Below are 21,620 nucleotides of genomic sequence, written 5' to 3'. Positions count from 1 at the left end.
TACAATTAATCAGAAACAAGTTTATTCAAGAGATAAATTCAACACAGGCTACTGTATAATGTCTTCCCCCACCATTCTGTAATGAGATGTACAAAGGCCTAAAATCAGAGTTATACATCTGAGAACAAAACAGACATGTTGGCTACTGTTGGACATGTATAAACATTACTTTAAAACCTAAGATAGTACTCTGATGACCATGCTAACCACAGACTCCAGCAAGGATCAACATGTTAGAATCGGAAACACTGGAACAGATGAAAAGGAAACACAATTTGTTCTTCCTGTGACAAGAGCACCTGCATTCAGTGACGAGGACAATGAAATTAGGACAAGAAGAGTGTTTTCAAGGAAGAGTGATTAGCAGTTTTGTTCAAAACAAGTATGCGCTGTTTGAACAGCACCATCTGGGCAGTATATTGTCAGCAGTTAAACATTTTCAACTTTCATCGAAATGCTTGCTGCATTGTAGGGTTTTCAGAGTTCTAAGATTTGACCAAGTATCGCTTAAAGCCTCCTTTCCTTTGCTTTTGGGGGAGAATTGCTGGTCATCCCTCTTGAGCTTTCCACACCTCTAGTTTCTGCTACCAGGAGTGACCACAGGGGCTGCAATGACCCGAGGCTGTCCCAGGGACATGGCTGTGAAACAATACAGGTAAGGTAGCCCCATGCAGGCCTCATGCCAAGGCAGCAGGATAGGAGGGCAGGAAATTAGGCTAAAGATCTGAGTTCAGCAGAGCACTGTATAGTGTTGCTTTACAACTAGTTGTAGTTGAGTGAGGATGGGCTAATAAATTAGGTCATGGTAATACCGTTCCAGTAGCATCTGTAAGAAAATCATTAAATAATACTCATTTGTGACATTCTAGGGCAGCCCATGGGTGAGTTAAAATTATCCAAATCCTGCTAATAAATGTAAGCAGACGTGGACATGAAATCTTGCCTACAGTAAATTGACTAATTTTTAATATTAACTGAAAATAGTATTTTGTTTATACTTATTCAGTTCCTTAAAATATGTCTGAATATATAAGGCTTTCCCCACTTTGCTATACAGCATAAGTAATGATTTCAGAAAACAGAAGGTCAAAGGCCAGAACCACAGGCCTGATACGTTATTCTTCTCAGATGCTAAACAGTTTCTACCTTACAATCCTAAGCTTTTATCCTTCCCTTTAAAATGTAAGGGATTTGTAGGTTTGTAGGTACAAAGTCAGTAAACTTGTACCTGTTCTATCCTGTCACTATCTTTGGAAGGAATTTAAAATGTATGTAGTCTTAACATCTTGATAAAATATTAAAAAAACAACAACAACAAAAAAAACCACCCAAAAGCTGCTAATGAGGCAACCTGTTTCAGCAGCTGCTGAAAGGAAATGAAGACAGGAAATGAAAGAAGGACAAACTAATGGCTAAAACTATTACAGTCTTTTGAAAAGATGAGGCAGTTGTCCTGGTCCTGGCAGTAAGATTCAGGAGTGAATTTAGAGTTCCTGCAGGAGTATATCTACTTTCCTCTCAGCTCTTCTGTCAGCAGTCTTTTTTTTTTTTAACGTAGCTGGAAGACCTCCAGAAATATTCCTCCTACATTCGTTATTCAGGTTTATAGGACCATGGCTTCCCATACTTGTGTTAACTTTTCTTTGCCGGCAGTGTTGAGGATAATGTGATTTTGATCATACTGTACACCCCCTGAAAAAAAGGAAAAAGATAATAAAAGGAAATGTGCCTACAGTGAAGGGACTGTAGCAGACATAGTTTATCACAACACCAGTATAACAAAAGTAATCACCGAGGTGTAAAACCTGTGCCTCAAAGAAACAACGCAAGAGGAGACCCTGACACGCACCGCGTGTCAATCTGCTGTGGTAAGCATGTTTACATCCCATGGTGTGGGCACCAGCAGCTCTACACAGGGTGTCCGACTTCCTGGGGCTCCTTTTCCTACTCAAGTCTTAAAATCTCGTCCATAGTCCCTTTTAAAATATCTGAAATTGGGGGAAACAGGGAAGAATCTAGAGAATGGAAAAGGTGCAGAGACTGTGAAATACATTCAGTGATGGAATGTGGATTCAAGATACCAGTGAGGAAAAAACAGGCAGGCCTGACAGCAGTGAAATGGTTGTCAGATGGAACAGGTTTTGTATGAACAATGAGAAATGGCTGTATTAGGTCAAAGGGGAGGTTTGAATGACACCTAGAAGTGCGCCCACTACTGGGAACTCAGGCTTTGGTGTATAAGAATTCGTAGCATTTCAGGTGCTGGGTTCTATTGTTCTATAAAACTAGTATGGTCTCTATTCCCTTTCACTAGAATGTCCATTATTTTCCAAGGGTGCCTACTAGATATTTTAGATACTTTAGTGTTAAAAACAGCCTCGTGGTCTGTTCTTGCAATGGAGAAGTGTTAACAAAAGGGTCATCTGATTTTTTTCCAGTGTGAAATAAACATCCTTTCAGATACCTTATCCTTTTCTAACATAAGCCTCTACACCAAGGTTATATCACCAAGGACTCCATCAAGATAAAAATCTGTTCATCTAGATGCAGGGTAAGTGTGACTGGTATTGAAATCATATTGCAGCCTCAGGCTAAGAATTAGATGTTATTATTCTCTTTTAAAGCATTTACAAAATGTCTAAAAGGTCTGATAACATACTCCATAGATCTTGGTATTTGGGGGAGGAAATCATCTCCTACAGTATTACTCTTATAAGAGATTGGTTTATCATCACTGATTAATCTAGAGTCTCTATACAGCTAGGTGCAGGATAGAGTACAAGGGCAGTGTGCCTTGGACCTTTTTAGTGTAAGTTTGCAATGGAAAAAGTTACTACTCCCAGGAAACCCTATTGTCTTCACTGAGACACACACACTATACTTGAGATTTCAGAAAATATTAAGGTCACAATGTCTTCTTTTTTTCATTCTTCAGGATTATAATATGTTAACATACTTTTTGTTATATTACGGCATAATTCTAATTAGAATCGTGAAGACTAGAAAGTTCTTTAAAAATATCTGATTTATTCTTCTGCCTTTGGGGAGACTTAAAATCATCCCAGATTTCTGATGTTTTTAAAGTGAGCATGAATCAGCTCTCACGGTTGTCAATGCATGTGGTCTGGAATAATACATGAATGTCTACCAAACAACTCGCTCCCCAAACACCAGGAGAAAGACACTTGGTCTAATAAATCTTATGGCAATACCAGTAGGTAACAAATGGTTTAATAGTTGTAGCTAATAAAAATCATTCTCCTATTAAGTGGACCAGAGAGATTTCCCTTGCACAGTATGTAGGATACGTGGACTACTCGCTAGTGTCCACAAGATGGCACCATGCTCCCACATTTGGAGACAGATTTAAATTAAGTTTAACAAGCCATGACGTCACTATTGCAGGTACCATACTAGAGTTCACATACAGGAAAGTTCACATATCCTTACTCAAGAGCCATTTGACTAATTTTAATGCTTTTTAGGAAGGAACCTTGGAACTTTAAAAGTCAAGTCCTAACGAGGAACCTCCTAGAATCCCACAGCTCTTGTCAGAGTCAAAACTAGAAGCCAGGTAGCAGGTGGGGGGAAAAAAATCCTATATGCCTGGAGCTTCTAGAAGGTAAGCCCTCCGAAGCCCAGGTAGTATTCATTTTTTTTCCCCACTTTGGTACCCCCATTGTCTAGCACAGAGCCTTCCACATAGTGGGTACCCAATAAATACATGTTGAAAGAATAAAAGAAATGCTCTAAGAAACTAGTTCATAAGGATTACAGTGACCTTAACCCTGGACACAGGAAACTGATCACATTTGTAAGAAACATGAATCCATGTTTCTAATTTAGTCACTTTTTGTTTTGGCTTCTATGGAGGTTTTGAAACAATCTTGAATAGAATGAAGAGTTCCAGTTCCATAAGTTGATGGAAATAAGAATAAAAGTCTGAGTGAGTGATTCTTAACCAGTTTCAATCTCAGGCTGATATCTGTAGAATGTCTACAAATGACAAATCTTGTCCCTAATGTAATGTGAAGGTGGTATACTTATATTAACATTTTCTGAATGTTGCCTTTATTATCTTATATCTGAGCGTCTTGCTTGCATTTCATATGATGGATGATTTTTGGTCCCCATCCAGCCTGTTGTATACTGCTTAATTTGTATTCTCTAATATAGTCCTCTGCCTTTGCCTCAAACTTAGTTTGCCTCTGAGCAGCCTTCCACCTTCTCAGGTTCCTTATGAATTCTAATGCTATTGTTAAGTGGGTTGGCTACTCGACTCACCTGGAGATCACATAAAAGGGACAGCTACTTCTCCCCATGCACTTACCAAAGCCTCTGATGAAAATCTTCAGGCTTGTTCTCCATTATCCAAAAATATTATTTTAAAACCAAGTTGCAGCTGTTTTTTACCCCTAAATCATTTTTTAATGACAGCTTTGGCTGAGAATCATGAGTAAAGTAAAACTGAGTCAACTGTCTAGCAATTTTAAAAAATGGAGTATTTGTTATAGTATGGTTACATTATCACCATTTTACTAAATTTCTAAACATAATCATGTTGGCTTTCCTGATATGAAATAGAAAGTCAAAGTCATTAATAATTTAAAGCAAAATTACCGTATATGACATGAATAAAACATACTTCGTTTGCTTGTCAGCAGCAACAATAGTTCACTGAACTCCTGTGTCTATGTTAGGAAGTCAGTTTTGTTTTATGTTTTTAAATTATCAATGGTTCTCCTAGCAGTAAGGGCAACACCTGGAAACTTGTTAGAAATGCAGATTCTCAGGCCCCACCCCAGACCTACTGTATCAGAAACTGAGGATGGGGCCTAGCAGTCTGTATTTTAATAAGTCCTCCAGGTGATTCTGATGCAGATAAAGTTTATTCTTCCCAAGCACCATCGATTTGCTCTGGATTAACAGATGTACCATTGAAATCCTCTTGGCTGCGTTAATTCCTGTTAGGTTTTTCAATGAAAGGTTATCTGCATCTACATCAGATTCATCAAGTACATTAAGTGAGATCACAGCCTTTTAATTTGTGATTTTTAGACTAACATTTATACTAAAATAAATGGTTTGAAGACCATCCATATCCAGGTTCTACCTCAACACTTAGGGTATGAGATCATGGCCAAACTGATTAACCCCTCTGAGCCTCAGTTTTTTGGGTTGTAAAATGGGACGGCAGGGAAGGGATAACACAGATCTCTTAATTGCTGCGAAGATCACATGAGAATGTCTGTAAAGTGTACATCACTGTGACTTAGTACACTCATCATTTTCAAAAGTATAGATTTTTAGTAAACTAAAGAAAGACACAACAAAGCAAATAAAGGAAATGATCCTTACCTTTGATATCTAAAACTAAATTTGGCTTCAACTTGCTATAGATCCTGCCATCTGACTTCATGCTCCAGAACTGACTGTCGACATTCTGGTCGAGGGCCAGGCCCAGCTTAGATCCAGAGGTTACGAGGCTCCCCACAATCGTCAGGCAGCAATCTTCTGCTATCTGCTTAGTGCAAAAGACAAGGTAGCTTAGAGATGGATGCATGTTCAGGTATCACTGTAATCAGTTCCCTGTTTAAATTGATTTAAAGTTATCTTAAATCCTAGCTTCATTTATCCTGTATGAGGCATTTCAGCTTTTAGCCCAGGTAACTGGATCAAACAACAAATATTTATGCCCTTTAGTTCAGGTAACGAGGGATGAAAAGTACTCAGTTTTTGTTCATTGTAAGAGATGTCTGCCCTTAGAATATTAAATCTGCCAATCAAGATATTTTTCCCCTCCCAGAAATGACTGTGACCTAAGGCTGGGTCTGTAGCTAAATCTCCCCCAGACATACCTACTCTCCTTCCTTGACACTTCTTAAATATGGCTGCATCTCTCATTTTGAAGGCTGTGTAGCACTGAAGTGTCTAAAAGGGTGTTTTATCATTTTTAAACGTGAAATTCCATGTATTAATTTTTCTTGTCTGTCACGAGAAATGTCTAAAATTTTCTCAAAAGGCATACTACCCAACTATAAAAAAAGAATACAAATGTAGTAAAGTATGTTTTAAATCAAAAGTGTTATGAGTCCTTACCTGAAGTGAATCTACCCTTAATATATAAACAATGTTCACATGACATTAACACACACTGTTAAAGAAAATGCCTATGAAAAGTATACTATTCTATATTGAGATAAAAAGATTGTGATAATCTAGGACACTTTACTTTCTCTCATTGAAATGTTTGTTAGAAATTATTGATGAAAGGTAGTGTTTTATTGAATTTTTTAGTTCAAAGGCAGAAATTGTTTTTTTTTTTTTTTATGCTTCCATATTATAGCTCATGCTATTCTATGCATGTCTAAACAGTACTTCTGTTTACAGAAAGGATTCTCCCTCAAGCTCAACAGACCTAATTAACAAGCCTTTCACAAGGCTGTATGCCTTCCTGTGACTCATGGAGCACCAAGTTAAAAAAAAAATCAGGAGCAAACAGTCAAGCCCATTAAATCAAGGAGCTAAAGAGAATATCTACAGTTGAAGCATGAGCTTCTCTCATAAAATCTTACTACATTCTGCTCTTAAATGTGTATTATGGCAAGAATGATGCGAGAGGGAGAATGGAGTGTTTTCCATTTTACAAGGTATGATTGACACTTAGGAAATGGACTGTGTCGTACATAGGGTGATACCTATTCACTCTGTGTCCTAGTCTGTGAGGTCCTCCAAAACAACCAAGAGTGATTTGTTTTAATAATGTTGGGGCTTATAGTTTATTTCTATAACAAGTAGACTAAGAAAAAAGAGTAACAGATACTTCCTTTTTCTATGACTATGTAAAAGTCACATATAGATATAGATACTCTATCTTGGATCAGTGTTAGATTTACCTCTCATTTTAAGTTCCTAGACCGGTTTTATAAGAGCTAAGAAATATTTTCATGAAAACCCTGAAAGTGCTCCAGGAATCATGAAATAGCATCTACTTGAAGATGCTATCCCAGACCTTTGTCTAATCCTGAAAGCTCACCCTGCATTTGATGCATCCTTCTTGATAAATCCAAATCTGATCATCCGCACCAACGTCCTCCATGACCTGTATTCGCAGAAGCTTCAGATCCTCTAGGTTTCCATTGGTTGACATGAATAACCCTGTTGCTTTGTTTCGAAGTCTGAAATAAATTCGTTTCTAGAAGACAAAAACCCCAGTAGTAATCATATATAAGTTGTACTGTTAGAAGTACTGAGCAAGCATCAACAGTTGGGGCAGAATCCAAGGCAAGATTGGATTAAGGATAATTACTATACCCAAGAGTCACAGAGACTTTAGGATTTTCTCGGTAAGATTTTGACAAAATTTCAAAGAAGTGCCTGGGGCAGGGAGCCTACCACCTATGGACATCCCAAGCCTTGGGACATGCCGTGTTTTGATGTGAGGCATGGTAGCATTTCTGAAAGCAGGCACAGCCTCTTAACACCAAAAACAGAGCCCCAATTCCGGAATCTGGGTAGGTAAAGGGAGGGGCCAATTTCAAACTTAAAATTGAAACTGAAAATTAGAATTATATTTACTCCCCACCAAAAAAATTCAGAGTCTATTCAAAGCACGAAGAAGAAAAAAATACCTGAACAAAAGGTCGTAGAGAACCTATTTGGTGACAGCCACTGAATTCATACCAATTAGGTATTTCTGCTGGTGACAGTAGGAACTGTCGACCCCTGTAATTGCCATATTCATAAGTAACCCATCTGGAAAAGAAAGTAGTAACCACAAGTAAGCTACAATATCCATTTGTCTGTGGGCCCCAATTACACTTATTTTTAGAATGCTTCCAATTTTTAGACTGAGCTTTATACTGTAAACATAAATGGGAGAAGGAAACTACCTTATTTTCTAAAACACTTAAAACACCCATTTCTTGACAAACAGCAAATTCTTGGTACATGAGTAATGCCAGAAAAGATCCATTCTTGAGGAGAATAGGTAAGTTTTTCCCTCCAATAAAGCAGTGAAATAGAGATGATAGTCTTTTAGTGGGACAGCCCAGTATTTCCTGTGAGCTTTTCATAAAACATTTTCAGCTGTAATAATGGGTCTTTTGTTTGAATAGTTAATATTTGTAAAGTTCTTTGTGTGTGGCATGTGGTAAGTACTATATAAGGGATAATTAGGTAAAAAATAAATTTTTGTCTAAAATGAGTAATCTTTCTCAATTCAGAAAACTGCTAAAGAAACTCGGGTCTCCTAGAGATGCTGGTGCCCACACCTGAGCAAGTACAGGTTCCAGCACACAATGGCATGCAGGCAACTTCCTCTCTGGCTGATCTGTTACATCAAGGAAGGGTGTTCTTGACTTTTAATCCTGAAACTCTAAAATGTTATCATCTTAACCATTTTATCATAAAAAGAAATTAAAACCTGCTGAAAAAAATATCACCCATAATTCTAGCACTCCGGTGATTGTTTTTTAAATAGCTACAATCGCCTCCAACATTTAATATATACAGGCAGACAAAACCTGTTTTTTGAAAGAATACTTTCTTAAAAACATTACATTGATAGTTCTTACTTATTTTTGCATCTTATCTTTACAGTTATTCAAAGTTGAGATGCCATGTTGACCTTTAATCATGCATAGCATCTGCTAGTTAGCATCTCCTAGCTAAAGGGAAATCCCAGACCTTACTCCAAAATCAAAGGACTTGGTCTTTCAAAAGACAAGAAAAATTAGCTCTCTCTTTCTTACTTGTTAAAAAAGTGCTCAATAAATTTACTGAGCACTGCTTTTCAAAGCATTCCCGTAAGTACTCTGAGAGGTGTTAAAGACAAAGTCCTTAACCAAACTAACAGTCTGGAGGAAGAGATGAAAGTCGCCTCACATATGGCTTTTCCCATATGGAAAAGGTATACTGTGAAAGTACATAATTATTAACCCTTACAGAAAATAGGGGGTTATGTGTCAATTTGTTTAAGGTAATGTAGGAGAGAAATAAAATCAAATTTAATTTTTAGAATCGATTCTTCTATTCGTCTATTGAATAAACAAGTAACTCACTTACATGCCACCAATCACCTGAACAGAGCGTATCTGTGTGTTGAATCCTAGGGATCGGAGGTTAACTGTTTCTGCATTAAGTTCAATCTTTTTTCCTTTGAAGTCTTCTCTTTCAAAAAGAATAATTGTTGGTTCAGAAAATTCCTGTTTAGGAACAAAGATACTGTTCAGTTACTCATCTTTGATAATAACTTGAAATTATGCAAAAATCATCTTGTTCCAAGGATGGAATAGAAGATCTGGCCAGGCTTGGCCCGTCAAACTCCCTTTCCCAGAAAGTCTGGGTGTTAATATACTCCAGAGCTAAAGAGAGGAAGGAGGGAGGGGCAGGAAATTTTCCTGTTGCACTGAGGGCAGGTAAATGTAAGTAGTGTTTTAAAGCTGGCGGGGGTGGGGGAGGGAGCAAGATATCCTAGGCACAAAGAATGGAATGTCAGTTCTTTCAATCTTGCCATTTTCTATTGAGATAAAGAGGGGCTGGGACTGCTATGGACATAAATAGTGAGGGTCAGAGGGCTACTGGAGTCTTTGGCGTCCAGTGGTAACTGTTAATCAGGCAACCTTGAATGCAGTTTCAACTGCCTTTTTTTGTTGTTTTAATTGTCAGTAGACAATGATTTTGTGCACTCATGCTCCCCAACTTTCCTGTAGGAATAATTATTAGGAGAAGAGAAAAAAACAAGATGGAAGCCTGATGTTCAAACTCATTTATTTTCAAATTATAGACCCTCGTGACCTTAAACTAATCTCTAATGATAATAATCCTAAAATCATAAATGATACATCAAAAATTCCCTACCTGCTTAAAGTTTTGTGGCAAGGGTGTGAGACTTACTGTTTCATTTACGTGAATGTGCCCTGACATGTAGGTTTTGTTGGCCAGTAAACAGATTAATGTGTAGAGATGGTTTGTGATACCCGTAAACAAATGAATCTTACCACATCATTCCATGTTTCACTGCTACTATTTTCACATCTCAAGAAAGGTCAACATTTTAATTGAACAGGCAGTAAGGGATGAGATAAAGCTAATTCTTTCTGCCTTTATGTTTAAAGCTTTTTATGAGAGATCAGCTACCAAAAAAATATTTCTCAAACTACAGACATTTAGACTAACGTGAACATTATCTTGCAGTTTTGTTCTACTGAATGTTGCTTTGACTACATCAAAATTAAAGATGTAGTTCAAAAAGGGGCACTGTAATCTGGATTGGCACATACATGGTAAACTGGGAAAAGCCATTTGCCTGCACATCTCTAAAGCAGTAACAGATTTAAAAACTGCATGAAATTTCTGCAATTAATAAAAGATACAAGAAACTAAATAAAGAGCCAAAGGATATAAATAGGCAATTCATTGAACAGAAAACCCAAATGACTATTAAGTATATGAGATACCAACCTAATAGTGAAACACAAATTAACACAACAATGAGAATACTTTCTGCCCAATTCCTTCAAATGGACAAAAATTAGAATGATGTGGGAACCGAGAACACTCATGCACTGCCAGCAAGAATCTGAAGTGGTAGAATTTGGCAGTTCTTAGTGAAACTGCATATTCATGCACACAAAATCTGGCAAATCCACTCTTTAATATACTTGCCTGAGACTCTCACACAAGTACGTAGGGATACATGTGAGGATTAAATAAAAAGTATGGTGATGGAATATATATACAATGGAATATTACTCAGCCATAAGAAGAGATGAAATACTGCCATTTGCAACAACTTGGATGGACCTTGAAATAATCATATTAAGCGAAATAAGCCAGACAGAAAAGGTTGAAAATCAGATGATATCACTTAAATGTGGGATATAAACCTAAAAGCAACAAATGAACAGGACAAACAAACAGAAACTCATGGACAATGGACTAGTGGTTACCGGGAGGGCAGGGAGGGAAAAATAAAAAAATGTTAAAATTTTTTTTTAATTAACAAATGTGATAGAATACTTGTACTAATTAGAATCAATAAACTAGAAATACCTACAGCATAATGGACAGCTCTTAAAAATTTTTAATGTAAGTATTGTTATGTTTATAATACAGTGAGAACTATAGCAAAACACTAATAAATCAAAAGCCTAAATACAGATTTTTTGGGAAAACATTTTATAAGAATATCCAAGCTGCATCTCAAACACTTTAGAACAGTGCCTGTAAAGGGGAAAGCAATGGAAATGGGGATCAGGTATGAAATGGAAAAAAAAACAACACAGGAGAGGGACCTTGAACTAACCCATGACGATTGTGTGCCATGATCGACTCAATACTTTACCTGAAAACAGCAAACAAAAAACTTACATGTTAAAGATCAAAAAAGACCGGAAAATTCTGGGATGTAAAGTTCTACTGCAGCTGTTTTGCTGCCTCTGACTTTAAGTCCCGAGTAGGTCTACTTGCAGGTTTCTTGCTCTGACCATCAGCTGTGTGAACTATACATCTTTGTTACACTATAGTCACACTGCCATACTCACCACATCTATAAAACGAAGAGATTTCACGGTTGCTCCAGGCAGGCATCCCATTGCAGAGAGACAAGGATAGTGGCCTTCTTCCAACACATATTGGTTACCAGAGAAATTTTCTCCATCATATACAACCCAGCTACAGTAGGAAAAACCACACACACATGTGCAATATGTGATTTGAGTGATTCCTATTCAAAAAGTCTGACTTTTAGAGGTGGCATGCTATAAAATAAAGATACGCTTATGCTAACAGTGTGTTTCAAAAATATCTGGACATATTTACTGCATTTAATCTTGTGGCAAATATTTTTTCATAATAAGTCAGTTGTTAGCTTTGCATTGGGAAAATAAAACTTCTTTCTCCAGGAAGTTATTCATGTTTTTACCTCTCCAGCTTCCAGCATTCCTTGTCCTCTCATCAGTGTCACCATTCTCCTGGCCAGTGTAGTTTGTCCAGCCCTTGGAGTCCTCTGAATAATACCTCAACCTTCATAGCTAGTCAGTCACCTGGGTCTACTGGTTCCCTCTCAAAATTTCTCTCACATTCCTTTATCCTTGTTTTCAACACCTCTGCACTAGGCCAGGAGTCAAAATACCATAATGACTTAAGTCACTTAGCTTCTCTGGGCCTCAGCATTATTGTAAATGGTGATGCACCATGGTTCACTACAACAGTTGGGCATTTTTGTTTTTGTTTTTTTTTAATACAACAAATGCTTATTGAGGACTAATTGTGTGTCAGGTACTTTTCCATTGCTGGGCTAAAACAAAGTTCCTGCTATTCTGAAGTTTACACTCTAGAGAGCTGAGACAGACAATAAATGAACAACAACAAAAAAATACATGTCCGATAGTAATAATAAAGCAGGGTAGGGGATAAAGAGGAACCTGGACAGAGGTGGAGGTATGCGCTGATAAACTATGAGGCTTAACTGTAAATCTATGTTTGAATGCACAGCCAGTGCTCTTTCCACTTTGCAATGCAAGTGAGATGATGGTGCTGTTTAGACCATAAAGAACTATATGATTAAAGGCACTATTATTATTATTATTATTGGACTTGGTTCCTCATTACAGCTGGCACAGGTTGCTCTAAGGTTTTCCTGACCAAGTTGTCCCTGACCTTGGGCTCTACTGTAAATGTAAAGCTTTTGCAAAACTACTGTTTTCAGCATGGCATTTCTATATTATTGCCTTTCCCGTCTTGCTCAGGGGGAGCCTTCAAGACCTGATCTCACCCTCCCTGTCCAAACTTGCTTCTCCTCTCCCCAGTACAAAGACCTCCCAGCTAGAGAGGGTCGGTACTCCCTGATCAGCATACACACCAGTGTAACCATGCCCTCGCCTAGCATGCAGAATGCCTATTCTATCCACCTGTAAAAAAAAAATCTACCTTGGGAGGTGCCTTAGAGATTATCTAGAGTCCCTTTACAGGTGATGGGACAGTCCTAGAGAGTAGAGAACCTGGCGTGAATCCCATTGCACAATGAGGTGGTGATCTTCAACTTCTCCAGTCCACACTGATCTCCATTATCCTCCGACATCCTGCACTCAGATGCTACAAAGGATACTTTAGCACTACCAGAGGCTTGTATTATTTGGTGGTTTCATATAGTACTAAGCACCTAAAGAGGTCACTAAGTACTTGCCAGTGTGCGAATTCAGTGTCCCTCACCCCTAGTGATAAGGCTCTGTCTGCCAGTCCACTCTACTTACCTGCCTCCTAAGACCCTGCAAGACTTGGTGGAAAATGAATCATCAATTTGACTTGTTGTTTCTTCAAAACTGTGACTGGAACCTTGAAACTGTGGTTCCGAAAACAAGTGAATCTTTGAAAAAGGAAAGAGAAATACATAAAATTATTTTGCAAACACATTATTCAACCTTTGAAATAATGACCCAAACATAACCTGTTAGCTCATTACAGTAAACTGGTATAAATTTTATAAATCCTTTAATTTTCTACTACATTAATGATCAATTAGAAATACTTTGGCTGCACCATTCATGCTTGTTTAATTCTGAGACATCAAAGGATGATTCAACAATAGAGGCAGCTTTCTAAAGAACAACCTGTTGTAACAAGCTATGAGGCATTTTAAAGCTTTATTGTGGCCAAAAGTAATTGTTCATCAGTTCTAACATTTACAAGAAACTATATTTTGGAAATGTAGCATAGTTTTACTCCCTCTCAATGGAAGATACTTGCTGACTGATTAGAATCTTGCACATGCCAATAAAGAAGACTACAGTGGTGTTTGTGCCTCTATAATTATGGCCATCTGAACACATCCATTAAAAAGCCTAAATAACAAATGTAACATTTCAGTTGCTGTAGACAGCATTCAAAGGCTTCACTGAGAGACCATATAAAAGAGATCATATAAAATGTCTAATGCAAACACAGCAAATATGAAAATTCATTTTACTCTATTGCAATAACCACATATATTTGAAACATTTATCTTAGTGTATTAATGTAAACTGATTCAATGTAACAATAAAAAATTCTACTTAAGAGCAGTTTATAGGAAGTGTACAGATATGGGTCAGTGCTATCGAGCATTAAAATTAAATCTAATTTAGAAATACAGTTATACTTTAAGGCATAAAAATAGGTAAACCTAACAAAATGTCATAACTATCTGGTATTTTACACGTAAGTTCAGCTTTTCAATGGAAGGCCGTAATTATAAAAAATTGAATTTTGTTTGTTACCTGATTTCTTCTCCTTGGGCCAGTGAAAGAATCCTAAAAAGTTTTAAAGGGAAGAGAGAAGAAAATGAGTAGAGCATATATCTTGAAAAAGTTTTTTCTTCCAGATTAGCAATTACTATTAAAAACAATCTCAGAATAGCTTCTATAGTGTTAAGTATTACACGTTAAGGGAATCCAAAATTCAGTTAAATATTCTCATACAAAAATATAACTCCTTACCAAACATATGGGTTGAACAGAAGAGATCTTACAATTTTTTCCTCCCCAGTCCTCAAAACTGGTATAAAAGCCTTTATCCAGTATATACTGTTCTCCTGTGAAGTCAGGATTTTCATAGGCTACCCATCTAAAGAAACAAAAACAGTGACTTGTTATAGTTCATAGTTTACATATACAGTAAAACTAACACACACATTTGGGTAACTGTATCATATAGAAACTTTGTTTTACTAATCAGTAATCTTTATTTTTCTGATTCTCCATAAATCTTTTAGGAACAAACAGGTTTGTCTGGATGACAAAGTGGTAAATGAAAGAGTATCTTTAAGTGAACTTTTTGGTGTTCTCACTTATTCCATCCTATACCTTGAGAAAGCTTCCATGGAGATATTTGTGTATATTTTTTTTCTAATTCTATTCTAAGGAAACAATTTAGACTTTCAAAAAGTACCTGTAAAAGTTCTTTTAGTGGGCAAGTAAGAATTATTTTAGCATTAAAATATTTTTCCAGAAAGACATTACAGGAAGCTGTCTCTATTACACAAAAATTGACAGAAGAAATGCTTAAAAATAAAAAATGAAAAAACCCCAGCTAAGTATCTAAAATTTTGTTATGGATTTCCAACATGATATGCCTACATAATAAGCAAAATTGAACAAACTCTCAGAAATACTAAAAATAAATCTCTTTGGAATGTTTTCACTATCTTTTTAAGTGTAAAATCAACAAAACCAACATATTGGATGCTATTTCCTATCCAAAGATAAAGTCTTTGAGGGGAGGAAAGTTTTTCAGTTCTGTTATAATCAAGAGATAACTCAGTGTCTCAATTCATTGCCCTGCTCTCTCACAGCTCAAAGGAATAATGCCTTTATGCCTCTATGCATACTGAGAACTTTACAAAATGCTTTCATATCTATTATCACATTTAATATTCTAGAGAGGTACTGATTTCCCCATTTTACAGAAGGGAAAACCTAGACACAGAAAACAATTCATTTATTCATTCAACAAACATCGATTAGCCGTTTACCATGCAAAGATGAAAAAAGACAAAATTCTTGCCCTCAAAAGCGTACATGGGAGTAAGAAGTATCACATAAAATTATCTGTTGGTGTGTTCTGAATAGGAACTGACTTGTCTGTCCAAGGTGACACAGCTGGTTAGTGGCCAGGGATGACTGAACGCATGACTGAGTCTCCCGAGGCTCACCAAGGTCTCTTCACTTCATGACCCGAATTGCCACTTGCCCTATAAATTCTCCCTTCAAGTGATACTTGGAATAGTCCACACACTTCATAATTAGAACAGATTATGATTTTACTATTTGAAGAGCTTGACTTAAAAACTCAAGTAGAGTCATTACTAGGAAATGAACAGCCATCAAGAAGAAAAAGAACACTGCAAAAATCTCAAGTGAAGTAGCTTACGACTGCTAACATCTGTACACTCACTCCTGGCTGTTTGAACAGAGAAATTACTATAAGCACCAGTTGGTCTCTTCCAGAAAATAATGCTCCCGCGCTTCAGAACTTCATTAGCAACTTAAAAAAACCTATTCTTTAAATTGTGAGGTGAGGAATGAGGAGACCTGGTTCTAGCTGTGGTCACGACATTAACTTTCAGATAACTTTGAAGAGGTCACTTAACCTTAGCGAAAGTTTGTATTTTCATTTAAAAGTGGGTCGGCCCAGGTGCCAGTGCTGCCATCATATGAGGTTGTACCGCCTTCAGTACCTGTGTGTTTTACCTCTGCTCACACAGCCTTTGGCTATGAAGAGAAGCGAAAGCAGGACAGGAGCATGGAACATTTACTATGTGGAGAGGAATATCTGCATAACAAGAAAATCTACTTTACAAAAACCAGGACTTAAAAATAAAAAACAGAGGTCTACGGCCATGCCACCCTGAACGTGCCCGATCTCGTCTGATCTGGGAAGCTAAGCAGGATCAGGCCTGGTTAGTACTTGGATGGGAGACCACCTAGAAATACCAGGTGCTGTAGGCATAAAAAAAAAATAAAAAATAGGTAAATAAAATTAAAAAAAAAGAAATTATGCTAAAAATAAAAAAGAGGACAAGCTATACCACAAAAGAGCATTCCTGGCAGGACTCTAGATCTATCACGGAGTTTACAGAGAACAGAGGGTTGGTTAAAAGGCCTTTTTGCTTGATTGACTTCAAGGTTTGGAAGAGAAAAAGACTGTGAGAAGGAGAGACTGAATACACAGGAGAGAAGGCAACAAGTGAGCAAGCCATGGAGGAAGCTTTAGTACTTTTTTTTTTTACTAACGAGTGTGAGTACTCTTATTTTCCTATAAAACAAATCACTTGTAAGAAAATACCCAATACCCAAGTAAGCCTACCTAATTCACTGAAGTTGAAACAGGAAAACCATTTAAGATTTTACTTGAATTGACATTAGTGTTGTTTTCTTTCTAAGATGCAGCCCCAGATGAATCACCCATGAATATGAGGGTAAAAAACCCCCCAAAACTCAGATCTGAGCATCTCTGACATATATATATGATCTATAGTCTACTTATAACTTATACTTGAGTATCTTAAAAAGAAAATTACTGACCTTGTTTAAACATATTCTGTACATGTGAACCAACCCTTTTCTGTTTACAAGATTGGCAGGGATTGTGGGGGGAGAGAGGCAAGTATAAGTACAAGCAGGTCCCAGCCTGGTAGAATCCTGACTCAGAATTTAAGGGCAGCAGGACTAACAAGCCTTTCTGGGGAGGGGAAGAGGAAAAAGTTTAAAACAATAGGACTTGTTTTTTGTTTTGTTTTGTTTTTTTATTTTGTATTTTAAGCTGGACTCAAGAAATATTTCATTTTTCTCTTAGTTTTTTTAAAAAATGTGCCCAGTTTCTACCATTTAAGTAAGGGCATAGCATAGAACTAGAATTGATTAGCAGGGCTGTGTAAATTTCTTGTAATGTTACATTAAGAAACGGAATGCAGTTCCTAAAACCTCTATTAGATTCATGAGCATCTTTCCAGAAGGCTGGTCTCTTTTTCAGAGCTCGTAGTTAGTTTACCACCCAGGGCATTTATTGCCCAAGTGATAGTGAACCTCTTGGGATACTCTCACAGACCAAGAACCTCAAAAAATTTTTTTTCTGACTTTGATTTCCACACCAAGAAATAAAGACCCAAACTAAAATGCTTATTTACCAATAAGAATAAAGTCGTTAAAATTATTTTTCTTTGAAACTATTAAAAATGAATAGGTTAGTCTTCCTCCCTCAAATCTTGGCACAGTTCGACCCTTCCTGTCCCACAGGGCCCAACTGCAGTGCCAGCTCGTCCAGAGTCTTCTCTGTGTTCGAACTGGAAAATAATCCCTCTGCTGTGGATTTCTGAAGCACTATGACTTTTGTAGCAATAATTATGTAATATATATATATAATAATATATATATAATAACACATACATACATAATAACATACACACACACACACACACATACATACAGACTTTGAGGACGTAAAATAATGCTTTGCACATAACATCTCAATAAACATTTGTAAAATGAAATATGAGGAAGCGGCTGGCCCTAGTAAAAACAGAAGCCTTTCCACAGCCACAGAATTTGAAAGGAAGTGGTGAAATGGGCGCGTACGCACACCTCCTTTAAACTTCCCCCAGTATCAAAACTCAACTGCTACAACCAGAAAAAAGCCTAAGCCAGGAAATGCTACTAGAAATAACTAAAAATAGAAACATATAAAAGCAACATTTTATGAAGGAAACTGATTTCAAATAAACAAGGGCTGGGCAAAAAAGAAAGACTGGCTCTGGGTACAATAATTCTGCCTGTGCTTACAACATAATCTACACAAATGCCCTAAGGAAATTCTGCCCAGCATCCTTTTGCTTCCTCTTCGGGGGTGCATGACTGCGCTAACAGAGCCAACACATCTGGTGAGCATCAAAATGTACAGCTGTTTCCCCAGATCGACTTGGTCAATGTATTTTCCTTCCAAATAATTACCTTTAAAGGCAAGCTAAAATACGATAGAGCCACAACAACACTTCAGATGATTTCTGCCATACCATACCTTTTATCTACGGCAGATTCTAAAATGTTAGGGCTCCAGAACAGGACCCAGTAGAAGATATTTCTTGTTAAGAATAAAAGACCCAGAAGTCTCTAATGTCATTCTGCCAAGACAGCATACACAAGAATTTGGTGAACATGACTAATAGTAAAAGCATATTACATTGTAGACACATCTCAAATATCCAGGGCTACTGTGGGAGGCCCCATGAAATACAATAGTTGAGGTTAGAATGATTCAAATAGCCTATGTTACTACTCATGGCATAAAACCTAATATCAAACACTTTCAACAAAACCAATGTCAAATGATTTCATATAACCATTTAAGAATACTCTTACCTATAACAAATTACAACTGACATCAGCCTGGATCATAAGAATAACTGTATAACTCCCTCTAATAGACATCTCTTTTTGCCCATCTGGTATCTGTCCCCATTCTTTCTGATGTTCTTTGGAAACTACTCACTCCAATCACATATAGGTGGCTCCCATAGGACTGACCCTATATCTCAGCTCCAGGGATGGGCACATAAGGCAGGCATGGCCATCTCCTTGGCTACAGTGATTGATTTTGGCAGGTGCACAAGACTTAAGCCTACAGAATCAAAGTCAAACCCAGAACTCTTGTGGGAAAGAGAACCTCTTCTCACTGGAAGTAGTGAGACAGAAGAACAAAAGCCAAATGATACTGCCACAGGCCATCAGCGAAAGGGGCCTGTCTAAAGTGAAGCCAACACAGAAAAAAGCCAAGTCGAGTGATAGAAGCCAGTTCTCATGACAGTGACTGAACCCCTGTATCTAGCCATGACTGAGCAAAATATTCTCCAAGACTTTTCAGTTATGGAGGCCAATAAATTCCATTTTTATCACTTAACGCCAATTTAGGTCGCCTTGCAGTCACTTGCATCCCAAAGAGTTTTGACTAATCATCTTTCAATAAAAACTTAGTTTAACATTAATAAAACATTCGATTGCTAACTCCAGGTACACTGAAACAATTATTTTTATGTCAAAATAATAGTAAAGAAATGTAATGAAGCTGGTGGAGCACCACAGGAAAACGGAATAGGACTTTGTCCCAACCTCAGGTTTCTCGTTAAATCACTATTATTTGATTCTCATTATAAGACATTCATGAGCTGTTTCCATGCAGAACGACAACAGAAGTGGATCTGTAGATTTCTCCCATAAAACCCCAAACCCTACTCCAGTGTTATAGTACACATGAAAAAAGATGATCTGAGAAAGATTTTAAAAAGTGGTTATGGAAGTATTGTAGCAGTAGGTATTAAATGACTGATTTAATGTTTAGTTGTTGAGCTATTTCTTGAGTGCCTACTCTGTCAGAGAATCTATGAATTTAACACAAACCAAGGTAAAACCCATGTTTAAAATCCCAGTTAGTTCACTCACACTCCACTGAGTACATTAATAGACTGTGTCTTCACTCCATATCCGGTCTCCTTTAAATTGGCAACAATTCCTAATACGTCAATACTGGAACCTTTGGGTCCAAAGTTTTTTTCGCTGTACATTATCATGTGAGCATGTGAAAAATCCTATTGAGAAGAAAAAAATCAAAATTCAAAGGCTAGCCATTTATTATCCCCAAAAGATCAAATATTAGCTATTAGCTTTTCTTTAACTTACACCTAATATAGGCCGTAAAGACTGAAGTTCTCCATTGTAGCCTCCCCAATCTTTCCAGTCCTTGTATTCTCCTTCTTCAAGCAAATACTGATGACCTGTAAATCCAGACTTTTCATAAGCAACCCAACTGCAACAGAAAGAACATGAAGGAGTAGTAATTCTCGTTTTGTTAAAATTTTCTCAATGTACATATCAGTTTCATTGACAAATACGAACGGTTCTAAAATTAGACATGGATTCATGCATTATGACAATAGGAATTCTTCTCTAAAATTTAGGAGACTAACAGAATGGCCTCAAGAAAACAATCTAAGAAGTACATATCAATGTTTTATAAAGGAGTATAGGGGAGTGAGAGTGAGTGTGAGTGAGTGAGTGTGTGTGTGTGTGTGTGTGTGTGTGTGTAATAAGAACTGACTCAAAGAACACCAGCAAATAAAACTGGATAAATTTTCTTTGAATAGTAAATAAAATAGTATGTATTTTTGGCTATTAACAACATTTTCAATGTAGACTTCCAAAGGAAATATGTAAGATCTATAAAGTACAAAATATGATCATAAAAATAGCAAACCAATATTTCAATAGTTTGGAGCATAATATGAATAAACAAGATTGCAGATTTGATCAATCTGGATGGGCCAATTTATTAGCTTTGCTCAGCTGACTGACCCCAAACCAGGCCCTCAAACTGGTATCAAATCCAGGTCACAACCGTTTGGGGAGAACATGTTTAAAATTCACTCTACCATACAATCGGGAATGTTCTTTTGAGGGGAGGAGGAGGAGGCCGTGTTTATTACTTTATTAAAGAGAAAAAAAGGACATTCTTCTAGGTTATGCCTGTCTACTTACATGCCTCTTAGAACTTTCATAGATCCCACTGATGTCAATGGCAAACATTCATCTCCAGTTGTTTCTTCTGTTTCACTTCCTTCCATGACGAAACTATACATTTCTGTTTCTAGTTCCATACTTTTACCTTCAAAGAAAGGCTTTTCATAAATCACTACCTGTAATAGAAATGAGATATACCAGTGATTTTTTAAGAAGTTAAATATCTCAATAGCTAAACATCAAATCAGTCATTTAATATATCACTAAGTCCTGAAACACAAATTAAAATGTTCTCATCATATTTTTAAAAAGTCACTAAATAACAGGATCCTATTATTTTAAAAATCAGAATTTTTTTCCTGATATGTATAGCCCAAAGCCAAGGTTTAAAAGATAATTTAGAAATAATTGATTTTTGTTTCAGTGTCTAGAACTGATATTCAGTATTTTGCTTAGGTCAAACTAAAGAACCAGAGTTGCTTTAAAATGAAAAAGTATAGATCAAGCTCTGTGTTACAGATGTCTGAAGCAGAGCGTTTTGGAGTAGGGAGAACTTGTCTTGAAAGAAAGTTTTTT

General features: G+C 36.9%; 1 protein-coding gene, 1 long non-coding RNA gene and 1 pseudogene across 2 annotated transcripts in view; 2 read left to right on the top strand and 1 right to left on the bottom strand.

Moving 5' to 3' along the window:
- The window catches only part of CRYBG1 (crystallin beta-gamma domain containing 1), a 45,556-nt gene continuing 23,936 nt past the window's right edge, over positions 1-21,620 (bottom strand). The window contains exons 9-20 of the mRNA XM_006926044.3: positions 21,063-21,220; positions 20,208-20,334; positions 19,971-20,116; positions 14,478-14,604; positions 14,259-14,291; positions 13,257-13,369; positions 11,547-11,676; positions 9,067-9,206; positions 7,632-7,755; positions 7,037-7,195; positions 5,359-5,521; positions 1-1,692 (exon numbers count right to left, since the gene is read on the bottom strand). Coding sequence (XP_006926106.1) covers positions 1,604-1,692; positions 5,359-5,521; positions 7,037-7,195; positions 7,632-7,755; positions 9,067-9,206; positions 11,547-11,676; positions 13,257-13,369; positions 14,259-14,291; positions 14,478-14,604; positions 19,971-20,116; positions 20,208-20,334; positions 21,063-21,220 — 1,509 coding nt within the window. The 3' untranslated portion in view covers positions 1-1,603. The remainder of the gene's footprint in view (positions 1,693-5,358; positions 5,522-7,036; positions 7,196-7,631; positions 7,756-9,066; positions 9,207-11,546; positions 11,677-13,256; positions 13,370-14,258; positions 14,292-14,477; positions 14,605-19,970; positions 20,117-20,207; positions 20,335-21,062; positions 21,221-21,620) is intronic.
- On the top strand, positions 1,688-9,060 carry LOC112474298. Its single transcript, XR_003044328.1, has 3 exons — positions 1,688-2,551; positions 6,391-6,650; positions 8,226-9,060. It is a non-coding gene; the product is annotated as an uncharacterized LOC112474298 (long non-coding RNA).
- LOC112474454 lies at positions 16,369-16,487 on the top strand (annotated as a pseudogene).

This window comes from Pteropus alecto, unplaced genomic scaffold, assembly GCF_000325575.1.
Source record: "Pteropus alecto unplaced genomic scaffold, ASM32557v1 scaffold79, whole genome shotgun sequence".
Taxonomy (NCBI): Eukaryota; Metazoa; Chordata; class Mammalia; order Chiroptera; family Pteropodidae; genus Pteropus; species Pteropus alecto.
This window is presented reverse-complemented; position numbering and strand designations above follow the sequence as displayed.